The sequence below is a fragment of the Grammomys surdaster genome, unplaced genomic scaffold (genome assembly GCF_004785775.1).
Source record: "Grammomys surdaster isolate TR1022 unplaced genomic scaffold, NIH_TR_1.0 125690, whole genome shotgun sequence".
Taxonomy (NCBI): domain Eukaryota; kingdom Metazoa; phylum Chordata; class Mammalia; order Rodentia; family Muridae; genus Grammomys; species Grammomys surdaster.
In genome coordinates this window covers 171,232-184,845 of record NW_021620526.1, presented here as the reverse complement: position 1 = coordinate 184,845, position 13,614 = coordinate 171,232, and the positions used below count along the sequence as shown (strand labels likewise).

At 42.1% G+C, this 13,614-nt stretch overlaps 1 protein-coding gene across 1 annotated transcript in view; it reads left to right on the top strand.

Moving 5' to 3' along the window:
* Nucleotides 1-6,288: 6,288 nt before the first annotated feature.
* Nucleotides 6,289-13,614, top strand: part of Gabrq (gamma-aminobutyric acid type A receptor theta subunit) — a 13,551-nt gene continuing 6,225 nt past the window's right edge. The window contains exons 1-3 of the mRNA XM_028787987.1: nt 6,289-6,712; nt 8,662-8,750; nt 13,099-13,166. Coding sequence (XP_028643820.1) covers nt 6,564-6,712; nt 8,662-8,750; nt 13,099-13,166 — 306 coding nt within the window. The 5' untranslated portion in view covers nt 6,289-6,563. The remainder of the gene's footprint in view (nt 6,713-8,661; nt 8,751-13,098; nt 13,167-13,614) is intronic.

The following is a 13,614-nucleotide window of genomic DNA, read 5'->3' as shown; positions in this document are numbered from 1 at the left end:
CTTAAGAGCAGGCCTCATGCCCAGTGGTAGATAGCTAATATGAAATGAACTCAGTGGTTGTTTTGGAGATTTTTGTTGTTTCATAATGCTTTATCTGGAGGGGTTTTTGTATTGTTGTTGGGTTTTTGTTTGCTTGTTTCTTTGTTTTTTAAATCTACAGGTATTTTGCTTATATAGCATAGTTTTCTGTTTTATGTTTTTATGACAGTTCTATGTGCACAAGTGTATATATGTCTGCATCTTTATGTATCTCTTATGCTTTTTCTTTGGCTCTTTTTTTCTGTTGTTTGTTTTGTCCTATACTGGTTTGGTTTTAGTTGCCTGTTTGTTTTCTAATGTATTTATGTGAGTGGGGAAGTGAGAAAGATCTGGGTGGAGTTAAGGTATGGAAAACAATGATCAGGATATAGTGTAGGGAGAAGAAAACTAATTTCAAAAAAAAAATTGAAGACAAAATACAGGCCCAACCTTAACAGTGCACAAACACAAAAGAAAGAAATAGAAGCCTTTCCATGTGCTGATTAACGTTCACTCCCTAAAAAGGATGTTTATCTCCATCTGTTTCACTGAGCTTTTGAGAGTGTTCTTTTCCTAAATATCAGCCTGGCTTTGGATTCAAAAACTAATTACATAAAAAAGGTTCATTCTGCCACCAGACCAAGAGCATTGATGCCCTCTCGTGGTTAAATGTGGTACTAACCGCAGCCCTTCCAGATAAAACCATAAAAAGAGATGGCGCTCCAGAGCTAGTGTTTGGACAGGGCTTTCTTCTGTCTAGGTTGTCACAGGCATTGATGAGTAGGTATGGTTACCATCCTCATATTTCAGATGAAAGGCTGAGACACACTTCTTTGAACTAGCTCTCGAGCTTTAATCTGTACCTCCAGGTTTGTGATCAAATACACTTTTAGTGTATATGCTATATATGTCCTGTCCCCTAATGCCCTGGCTCTCCACCATCCTAATGCTTCGACCCTTTAATATAGTTCCTCATGCAGTGAGCCTCAACGATAAAATTATTTTGTTGCTCATTCATAGCTGTAATTTTTCTACTGTCAGAAATTGCAATGTAAATATCTTATATGTGACCCCGGTGGAGGTAGGGAGTGTCACGGCCCATACTCAGAACATCCTCTATACTCCTGCACTTCACTGTAAGAAAAGGAGATACGGTTAGAACATGCTAAAGAAGGACATAAACAATCAAGGCCTAGCAAAATGAAGAAAAATGTGGACACTTGAAATCAGAAATTCAAAGCTCTCTTCCTTTGTAACACTTGGTGAAATTGTGACTACTTACCACTTGCTATAATGAAGGCTAGTTTACATATTCAGAGAACATTCTGATTGCCTACTGTTCCATTATCCACTCTTGCAGAAAGTGTTTTCTGTGGAGGCATATGAGAGAGGGCATTGCTCAAATCAAAGCAATACATGAAGTATTTTGAGATAAACCAAAAAATTCAAAGTAACTTCCTATATGGAAGAGAATTTTACCTTCTATCTGTTGCTGAATGGAGGACATTTTTTTCAATCTCAAGTGATGAGAAGAGGGCTCACTCTTCCCAAAGCTAGCCTGTTTAGCTGTATGTATGTACCGGAACTTCATCCCAGCACAGCAAAGTTGATAGCCCAGTGATGATGGAGGGAAGAAGGCATCCCGCCTATAGAGCTGCTCATTTAATAGAAACAAAGCTAATGTTGATGGCATGGGAAGGAGAAGGATAATTTTTCTGCAAAGATCTAAAGGGAACCAAAGGGAAGAGAAAAACAGAATATGCCTTTACAGCATCCAGTACTATGCACAACTAACATATACCAATAAAAAAGAAAAATAAATTTCATTTTAATTTTGACTTTAAAACAACTTATTTTGTCATTCTTTAGCTTAAATGAAGTACTTTTTCCAGCCTTAGAGCTGAATTGCAAGTAATATTTCACATCCAGAGATAATAGTCTCCTCTTTTGTGGCCAATGGAAAGAGAAGCACACATCTATAAAACAATAGCCTTCTATTTCTCAGTAGACCACTCTAATTGGATTTCCTTACCTCTGGTTTTTAGCATTTATAATGTGTAAGCATAATTTTTGGCTATTTTAATTGATTCTCTTTTTTACTGGATATTTTCTTTACATGTCAGATGTTATCCCCTTACCCCATTTACCCCCCCCACCCAGAAACCCCCTATCCCATCCCCCCTCCTCCTGCTTCTATGAGGATGTGCCCCACCTACCCACCCACTCCCACCTCCCAGGCCTCAAATTCCTTCACACTGTGGCATCCAGCCTTCATGGGACCAAGGACCTCCACTCCCACTGATGCCCAACATGTACTACCTTTCTCCACCCCAATTCCTTCCATACTCCTGCCCCAACACTAGATAGGTGAGAAAGATGGTTAGAAGGGAAAGGAGATGTAGACCTTTTTAGACTACTTCCTGCTGATTACAGGTACTGAGGTCCTTGGGGCAAGTCCAATCTTTGCCATCAGGACATCTCCAACCAGCAAACAGCACAGAACAATCAACAAACAGAAATCTAACAAATAGCAAAAGCAACAACAGGAACCACCAGCAGCAGCAGCAGTGGTGGCAGCAGAGGTGGTGGCAGCAGCAGGGGCAGCAGCAGCAGCCACCTGCAGCCTAACAGGGCTCTGGCATTTTTATACCCTTTCAAGAGTCCCCAGAATTTCAAACATAATCTATGTTCAGCTGGCAGAATCACCGCTGTGCCCCGACAAAAGGCAAATATTAGTTAGTAGCTGGACAATCTTAAGCAGCCCCGTATCCCATACCTGGAATTAAAACAAAAACATATTTACATAACATAACTGAGGTTTTTTAAGAAACCAAAATTCTCACTACAGTGATGTATCTATAAGTAGATTTCATTTCATCTGTCTTTCCTGCCTGGAATTACTTGAGCTGTTTGAAGCTGTAAATTTGTGAATTTGGATCTTCTCTGCTTTTCTCTCCCAAATATGTGTGTGTGTGTGTGTGTGTGTGTATACATATGCATCATATACACATACACATATACATGAGAGTCTTCTCATTCTACCCACTGGGTCTCATGCTCATTTTTAAAGATCCCGTATAATTTTTTTTCTCCAGGCTGAACTTTGGGCTATTAATTGTAACATATCTTCCAAATCTAGTTTAATTATTTTTTCAATTGTGTTTGGCATTCTGATTAGCTGAGACATTCAGTTCTCAAGTTTCATTGTTAGTGGTTTGAGTTATAAACCTTCTCTTCAATTCTTTTTTTAGTATTTCTGTAACACTTTTGGTGATTGAATGTTCCTGCAGATATTCTCAAGCTTCTTCTAGAATATAGTAAACCACTGTTATTTCACTCTGTAGATGTGGAGTTACAAACAGTTATAAGCCTCCAGACATGAGTGCTAGGAACTAAACTCAGGAACTCTACAAGAGCAGTAAATGCTCTAACCACTGATCCATCTCTCCAACCACACTTCATCATTTGTTGTCTTACTAGCAAACTATATCCTTCATCATGGTCTCCCTGGGTCACAATCCCACATCTAGCCTGGATTTTTAAACACTATTTTATACATTAACTTTATTTTAGCATATATGTATGGTAGAAACATGCAATCTTTATCTATGAAGGCCAGAAGACAGTTTTTGAGAGTCCATTCTTTTTTTCTGCCATGTGAATTCCAGTGATCAAATTTAGGTCATCAAGTTTGAAATCAAGTCCCCTTACCAACTGTGCTATCTCAACAGACTCAGCCCAAAAGTTTGTGGGTATACAAATACATTGAGACAAAAGCTCATTCAGTACACACTGCAGTGATATGTGTATATATCTAGCTACATTTGAGGCATTATTTGGTCATAAGATTCAGAAATTTCAAAGCATTACCTCCAAGGAAACCAGAAGTGGTCCTTTGGGATTTAAGGCCCAGAAATAAATAATTGACATCAACTTTTTGGAAATATCCATAGTAACAGAAACTCATTTTTTTTTATAATTTATTTTTTCTCAAATCGTAATTCATTCACACAGGGGTTATAAACACAGAAAGGCAGGATGTGGGGAAGGGAATGACACTGGAGTGTGGGTGTTAGGGGGAATACAGATATCTTCAGGACCGGGTATCGGCTGGGTGAAGGTTCAGGGGACAAGTCACTATGACTCTGCCTATGACTCGCTTGTCCTTATCTAAGTTGGTATTGTCTGCCAAGGCTACCTAGTTACAAGGTCTATGACTACTCAGGCTGGTAAATTTCCACAAAAGCTGCCTGTTTACATTAGGTTATAGCCATCTGTTTCAATGTTTTTCCACTGAGACCCAAGACTTGGTGTTAGTATACATGTGTGACAGGCCTATTGCTGAATTTAGGCCTATGGCTGATTTTAGGACTTCAGTGGGTAAGCAGGGCTGCCCCTGACATCTCCTCCCTTCTCTAAGTATAGAAGGGCTGTGGCAATTCTAAACTTGCGAAGGCAGGGATAGAGGCCTGACCTCCAGTATTTGAAGGAGACCTTGTAATGGCTCCAGTCCCCTGTCACAGAAACTCATAAGAACAGAATTTCAATTATAAAACTTGTCCTTACAAATAACAGGCCACACCAGTTAATTGGCTGCAGAAGTTGACTCCTCAGTGCTGGAAATATCTCTGAAACAAATCTAATCCCATCTGCTGGTAGTTGTCTCAATTTTCAGTCAGAGGAAGCAGACAAATCTGTGAATAGATTTTCTAGCTTGAATCTCTACTACTATGTGACATTGGGTCAATTTCTCTTCTTTCTCTGAACCTGTTTACCCATATTACCATCCATTTCTTTAGGCAAAAAGATACAGATTACCTTTTGGTGAGAAACAGAATCTCTGTAAGGATATCTGGATGATCAGGGGTGATGGGACAGGACTCACAATGTGAGATCAGGCTTGTCTCTCAGTTCTTATATGTGATTAGCAATAACATGTAAATCTTATCATTCCTTGTTCTCTTTCATGTCCATTTTCTGCACAGTTGGGAAGATTTTTTAAGGAAGATGTAACAGTACTCTGCACTTTAGGAGAATTCATGAGACGATAGAACATGGAATAGTTTGTTTCTAAATTGTGTTTTCAAAAGAAGTGGAAAAAGTTAAGTTAGTAACTGTAAGACATTGAGAAAACTAGGAGAGTGAAGGTTTTCTGTATTCACCCAACCTAAAATTGTGTTACCAAGTACTGAGGGAAAGCAGAAAGGGTGTTTTTCTATGTGTATGAGCCTAGTAAATGAAGGCTGGGCTTGAGATCCATTTTACCTCAGTCCTTCTCTATGGTGTGACTTGGGAGGTGTAATGCTAGTGGACATGATTACGCCCTTTTTCTTATTACTGGGTACATGGGTTCTTGTAATGCTTTGGCACCAGCTCTGTCATGGACTCAGGCTTGGACACAGAGGATACTGTGAAGCCATTCCATAATCTTCTCTTCCATAACAGAAGCAGTTTCCAAGTAGGGGAAATAATAAAGGCCTCCTAACAAAAATCTCAAACTTTTCCATGTGATAGCATTTAAACTCAGGTGCATCAGCAACTTCTGGTGACATCTGAAGCCTTCTTTTTCCCTTCAATTGTGTCAGCTGGCTCCTCACTTCCACTCTGCAATCCCTGTCTACAGCAATGAATCCTACCTTAGGATGACTCCAGCTGGTGAATACTTTCAGCTCCCTGAATTTGTTTTTCTTGAGACTCTAAAGTTAAGGAAAAGAACACTCTGGGAAATTTGGCTCCAGGAAGACAGTTTTCATCCTCTGTGGTCAAAGCCCTGCATTGAGACTCTTCCGTAAGAGTCTCAGTCGCCCACTCAAAGATAAAGCACATTGGGTTAAACCCGTTGAGTTACTGGAGTGTCAATGGTCTGAGAACAACCTCTTGATTCTTCTAAGACGTGCAAGTGTTTCAGAGCGCACATCCAGCCATGACAGTCAAATGGCCACACTTCTTTCAAAATGCAAACTTTTGGACACAAAGTCTTCTAAAAGAAACACATTTTCCTTCTACAAAGAAGAGGCCAGAGCCAGAAGTCCAGTCTCAGCAGTAAGCCCCTCCCTCTCCCATGGCTGGACCCCACCCAGATGACTAGTGCAGGTCAGGGTAAAGCTGCAGAGATCTGAAGGGGCGGAGACCTGAAAGAGCGCAGCCTGAGGGGCGGAGGTCCAAGCGCGCACCTTTTTGTGCTGCTCCAGGCGCCTGCAGGATTGGCTCAGCAGGTGCTGCCGTCGGAGTGGGCGGAGCCAGCCGCAAGCCCCGCCCTACTCGGAACCCAGTCTCAGTCCCGAGAGGAGCCAGATGAAGCGTACCTTGCAGTGGCACGCCCTGTGGATCGCTGCATGGGGTAGAGCTGCTGCTGAGCCACTGTTCTTTCAGGCCCTTGGCTCAGAGCGACCCCATATTCCCTGCTTCCTTCGAGTCTCTCCTTAGGGTCCCGATTCTGCGGAAGGACTTGTGATTCTGCTCCTTTGCCCGGTACTGACTCGCTCCCACCCCAACCCTGTCCCCTTTTCCAGCTATCCACTGCGGTCCCTAAGAGCACCGCAGCCATGGGCATCCGAGGCATGCTGCGAGCCGCCGCGCTCTTGCTGCTCATTAGGACTTGGCTGGCAGAGCGTAACGACCACAGTCCCACTCCAAAATTCCACTTCGAGCTCTCCTCCAGCACGCCTGAAGTCATCCTGGATCTCTTCAACTGGTAAGCAGCCCAGCATAGATGAGCATGGAAGGGACAGGGGCAAAGGAAGGTCTTGGCCTCTTGGACAGAGAGAGCTGGGGGCAAGGGACTCGGACCCCGGTTTGCCTAGGAGATGAAGGGAGCTTGGGGACAGCCCACCTGTTACTGCTGTGCCTTACTGTGCCTACTGACAGCCCAATTCTTGAGGCCAGAAGCACCCTCACCCCAGAATCTACCTGATCATTCTCAGGGACTGAGGTCCCAGGCAGCTTTTCTCAGTCATGTTCTCTGACACCCATGGTACTGGGGGTGTACATGGGCAATTTGCACAACAGACAGGAAAGACACCTGTTTGAGTAAAGATTTTTAGTCCATTTGCTGAAACAATATCTCTGTGTCTCTTTGTCTCTGTCTCTGTCTCTGTTTCTCTCTTTCTCTGGGGGGAGCGGTGAGGGGCTCTTTCAAATACAGCAGATTGGAATGATTGTGTAATTGGTAGCTGCAAATGGCATGTAACCTCTGGCTTAAGTAGGGGTAAGACTTTGTGCTTATTCCTGTGAAAACATTTGAAGATTTCAGTGTTTCTCTGTGTTTGGTTTAAAGTTTCTTTAGGTCTGCAAGTATCTGAAGAGGGGATAAACCGTCATCCTTGAAATGTAGATCACACATAAAAATGTGTATTCGCAAGTGGCTACAGATCTGGAATGCTGGCACATGGGAAATCTGTGGACAGAAACAGGCGGGAATGTATTTCTTTAGTTTGGGAATAATTCATGTGCGCACTTTTGAATGTTACAAAATTAAATTTTATGATTGAGGGAAATAAGTAATAATTTTAAGTGACAAATTATAAATAAACATGTATTCAGAAAGAGGGAAGAGCTAGGCTGGGCAAGGTTCCAGCAGGCAGCCCTACAGCACTCTCAATCCAACATTCCAGACTGCATCAGTGAATACACAGCGGTGGGGGAGTCAGGGAGAGATGGAAAGATCGAGAAAAGACACCCAGACAGACAGAGAGATGGAGATTGCAGGGGTGATTCGTCAGAGATCAGAGGAGCCCCAGTGATAGTGATGCCTGGGGCCTGTCTTCATTTAAAAGCCCTTTGGGGAATGGAAGTCTAGATTAATCCAATGAGCATCTCAGAAACCTCTGGAAAGGCCTACTATCTGCAGTTGAGCTGCCTTCACTTACAGGTGCTCACCTGAGTCACCTCCAAGCTAAAAGCATATGTGTAGTGAGTAAGATGCCTATTCCCAGGATGGATCTTTTCGAAGACAGCTCTAAACTCCAGGAATCAGAAATGGTTTAGTTCAATGAGAGTCATAAATAGATGCTACATGAGCAAGACACTCTCTCTCCCTCCCCCACCTCTCTCTTCTTGCGTCATGTGTCATATACCAACTCTCTCACACACACGGTTGACATAAATGTAAGGGGAAGGGGGGAATAACCATGCTAGGTAGAGGAAATGTGTCTTTGAGCTGGAAAACATGAGCCCAGCTCAGGGGCACACTAACCATTGGGAGCTGACCTCCAGGGACAACGAGGTACCACTGGAAAGATTGCCAGCAATCAGCATCCAGGGGTACCTCAAGGTGCAGTGTCTCAAAGAAGCAGAATAATACAGTTTTCTGAGCGTCTCATCTGCCCACCTGTCCTCCTCTCCTGTGGTGGGCTTTCTTCCCCTGACCACTATTTCTGCCTGGTAACACTGATCCAGTCCTTGGGCCCCACCCTCTGGATGAAAACTGTGAAGGGGGAGGGGAAAGGGAAAAAGAGTCTGCGTCACTGCTGTGCTTCTGGCTGACTCACTGTAGGCTGAGAGGGGAGGAAGGGAGGGCAAAAGCACACACATATGACTGTACATGTTTACATATGTACAGGAGCAGTGATGGCCCTGGCAAACCAGCCACTGGTAAGTGGGCCACAAGTCAACCAGCATTTACTCATGGCTTCTCTGTTTCAGCAAAAATTGTGCAAATGAAGCTGTGGTTCAAAATATTTTGGACAGGGTGCTGTCAACATATGATGTCCGAGTGAGACCAAATTTTGGAGGTAAGCCAAATTGAACACTAGAGGCTTTTATGTTAGATGGAATAGAGCTAGTACCACCCTGGAAGCTAACCAGGGTCTACACCTCTGCCCCCCACCCCCAGATCCTACTTTCTTAAATCTGCCAAACCCTGCAAGGGAGCTCCTTCAGATTTGGACCTTCTGCTCTTTCATTGAATGTATCAATGTACCTGACTTTCTATGCCAGAAACCTTTTCCTCCTTACTCCCTTCTAAAGGTGTTGCCATCCTTAAGCCATTCCAGGAATTGAGAATTGAGGCCATGGTCTTCTCTGCCTCTGTCACCTAACACACCTAGGCCTGAAACCCCGCTATAATGCCGTTTTTCCAAACCTTCAGCTCCCATCAAATTCAGTCCATCTAGCATCCTGTATTATATGTGTTCTTCATAAAATTCAGCCTGATGGCCACTAACAGAAATAAGAAGTGACAAGGAAACAGGACAGCTTGCTGTAGGATGGGATATAATCTACTGAGTAGTCACTGATAATGATTCACATTTGTGCTACATGTGTAACTGTCTTCTGAAAATACTGTGCCACTTTGGAAAACAAGAAAGTTTTTCTTGGCCCTGAATTGAAGAGGTGAGACAATTTTCTGGTACTTCCCTCCACTACATGACGGCAGAAGGGTCTGGCCAAGGGCTCCAAGGTAAGACTGCATGAGAAACAGGGTTAAAAAAGGCAGAAGGCATATAATGTCTTTATGCTACTGAGGCCCCAGCAGCAGCAGCTTTTCCATTTAGCATATAGAAATTCAGAGGGTAAAGCACAGCTAAAACCCCTTATATGGTACTAGCCTCTGAATCATTGTGCCAAGCCTCAAAGGATGCCTCTTTCTCACTTTAATGTTTGTCCACAAAGGCCAAACAGTAGCCATCCCCTCTCAATGAGCACATGTTCACCACTGTTTCAGGCTCAGGCTGCCCTCCCTGCACCATTCAAGATTAAAAGAAGGGAACAGAGGCAAGAGTGAATCTCTGGGTATTGTCCAGCACTATAGGTCCACAGTAGGCCTGGGGCCTCTTGCTGACAACTTTCATGTTACAGCAAGTATTATGATCATGCCAGGCTGGAGCATCTGATAAAAAATGGGCCCCTACAATTATTTTCCCAAACAGGTGGGAGCAGTAGGAGGAGGGGACAAGGAGAACTTAGAACCACCTGCCATTTATATGGAAAGGAACACTACAGGCTGTAAGTCTGGAACTGTTGCATGAGAGAAATATGGTGGAAGACCCATTTATGAGACAGCCAGGCTAGAGCACTCAGGATTTAGGGAACCCAGGACTCTCTGTATAGTCCCCAATAAACAGAATGCCCTCTGTATTTAATATGGAATACAGTTTTAGGGCTTAATCTTCACAAATAAGAATGTTCCTAGCTGGGCAGTGGTGGCACATGCCTTTAATCCCAGCACTTGGGAGGCAAAGGCAGGCGGATTTCTGAGTTCGAGGCCAGCCTGGTCCCTGATCTACAGAGTGAGTTCCAGGACAGCCCAGGCTACACAGAGAAACCCTGTTTCGAAAAACCAAAAAAAAAAAAAAATGTTCCTGATTCCCTCCCTCACACACACAAGAACATGAGACAGACACCCAACATCATAAGGAAGACATGGAACATTTTCACCTTAGCTAGAGAAAAAAGAGTAATTTCCACTTACTCTCTTGTGTCCCTGTGCCATATTATGGCTTGGCAAGGCGAATATGCTCTGCATTTCAGTATCTACTACCTCTTCAGCTAAGAGCCCTTGAGCAGGCTACTGCCCTGGCCCTTTTGCTCCACAACATTCCACATGAGTAAAGGCATCACTAGGATGGTCTAGAGAAGCCTGACCTTGGAGGAAGGGGCTGGCAATTGGGCTTTAAATAAATAAGCAGGCATGCAGGCCTCTCTGGGGCTTGTTGCCTACTAACACAGCTACCATCTGCTAAAAGGGTAGGGAGGGCAGCCTGAAAGGCAGCAATCAAACCCAGCTTTTCTAGGAACCTCTGTCACTACATAGCATTTTCCTGGGGCTTTTCAAACTAGCCCTGGGTGTTGGATTCTGGGCTGTGCCCTAACACAACCCCATTTGCTTCTCAGCTGCCATTTATTCACTTATTTCCCAAAGCACTTTGCTCTTTAAGGCACTGGGTTTGAAATAATACATCTTCCTCTGTTTAGCTCAGCTTCTATGCAATCAGCCTGCAGGTTGAATTGCAAACATCACACGTACACATATTTCCCTAGCAGCAGTGTGGTGTAATATACTTTGCTATAAGCTGATGAGAGAATAATAAAATGGATTTCTCCATAGTACCTTACAGCTTACTATTTTCATAACCATGATTATATTTGAGTCTTGCCAATGGACACTGCAAATATCCAAGCAAAGGGAAAAATCAGGAGGCAGAACACTGATACAGAATTACACACTGAGTCACACTTGCACATTAAACACACCATCATTAGACAGTATTAACTCACATGAACACACTCATGAATTCAATCACATGGACACACATAAACATGATCATACATTCACTAAAATTCACACATTAATGCACACAAACATGACCCAAATTCATACATTAACACTCATACAAAATGGCCAAACACATACACATATATATGAGGAAAATACTTGTTCATGCACAGACATATAGAAATAATCACAAAAATTCATCTACACACATAAATATACAATTTGTTCACACAATCAGACATTTACATGAACACACTCATACTTATGAACATACTCACATGTTCATTGCCATGAAAACATATTCACATATGCAGACAAGTACATTTATGCACACAGACAAGTTCACAAACACACCTAAACATGAACGCACTTGGTTACACATTTACTCAATACAAATATGCTTATATACACTCATTTATACCCACATATAATCACACAAATCCATTCTTACATAAGAGCAAATACATCAACATTCTCACACATATAAACATAAATATTCTGACACATTGACAAACCATCAGTACTCACATATGTGTTCATATGTATACATAAACATGAGTGTTTACATATGTATACTTAAAAATTCACTCACACTTTAATACACAGTAATATTAATACACAAACATGCTCATATATGCAAATATACCTATAAAATCTATCATTATACATTATCAAACTCATACAACCACACACATTCACTCATAGTTGTTTGTTTACACACACTGATTCACTCCTACATATGGATAGTGACACAGTCATACACAGATGAACATTGTACCTGTTGATGCACTCAAATATGCCTGCAGGCACAAGCACACTAGCAAATTTACTTTACACTACCATACTTATGTACATATGCTTACAGTACCATACAACCATGGTCACACAAATATGCTCACATACACTCACTGCCGTATAAAAACATTCAATATGCATACAAACTCATTCATACACATAGGTAATCTCACAGACACCCATATATGAGCATGCAGGATCACACATTCATTTATATACTACTGTACTCATACATTCAGTTCCATATACCACATCTACATGACTGCGTATCCTAATTCCACAAAGCATAATGAAACAAACATGTAAGTATACTCCTTCATATAACTCTCATAGTCACACATGTGTTACCTCATGATAAATATCCTCATGTTTCACTTGAACTCTCTCATATGTTGTCTCCCATACAACACATTGGATCACACAAGCATGCCCATACAATATACTAGATCACACAAACATACTCATACAACACACTTAATCTCACAAACATGCCCACACAAACATGCCCATACAAACTTAATGTCACAAACATGCCCACACTGGATCACACAAACATGCCCATACAAACTTAATCTCACAAACATGCCCACATTGGATCACACAAACATGCATGCACACTGACTCATACACAGACATGATCACACACATATTGGCACATTCATCTGAATATAAACACATTCCCAAAGTCACTAGCAAACATGGACATGCTCACATTCACTGACACAGAACCATGAACCATAGCTCTTTTTCATGGGTTTGTTGAGTTTCAGTTTTTTATCAGAAAACATTTACCACAGAGTGCTTCATTTCATATTTTCCTTTTTTATTGCCTTTGTACCTTCCTTTCAGCACAGCATAAGCAAGGCCTTGCTCTAAGCTTCTTGACCTTCATTTAACTATGATACCATTATCCCCATTTAACCCACGAAGAAGCTCAGGCTTAGAGAGGTTAGGTGACTTAAGATCACACAACCAGCAAACCTCCATACTAGTTTTAGCCTAGACAACTGGGTCTTGAGTGCATAGCCTTTATCCAAATTTTCATGTGATTGTATCTTCCTATATTGTAGGAGCTCCTGTGCCTGTGTCAGTATCTATCTATGTCTCCAGTATTGAACAGATCTCAGAAATAAATATGGTAAGTCTACAGGTTCCAGTCAATTAAAGGCTCACCTTACAGCATATCCAAAACTTCAGTTACATGTAGATTATCAACCCCCCAAAAAATCTAGGAAGCTTTAAAAAGATTTAATAGCACACTATGTTTGTACTACAGGGTAGTTAAGATTTATTTCATAAAACACATGTTGTCCAAAACAGGAGTCAGATGCTGCTGAGGTTGATGAGGTGGAAAAACTGCTGCCACCTGTTGTCAGCTTCTGCAGGGACGCAAATGGCCACTTTCACCTTGCCATTGTAACTTCTGTTTGGGGCACGGATGGTATTTTTTTACATAGTTTGATATATTGTATGTCCGTATATGAAAATATTCTCCAGGAATACAGGAGAGCAAATTGTAGTTACACACAGCAACTTTGAATGGGCCTCACAAATACAATACTGTGTGGGAAAGGGGGGTTACAGAT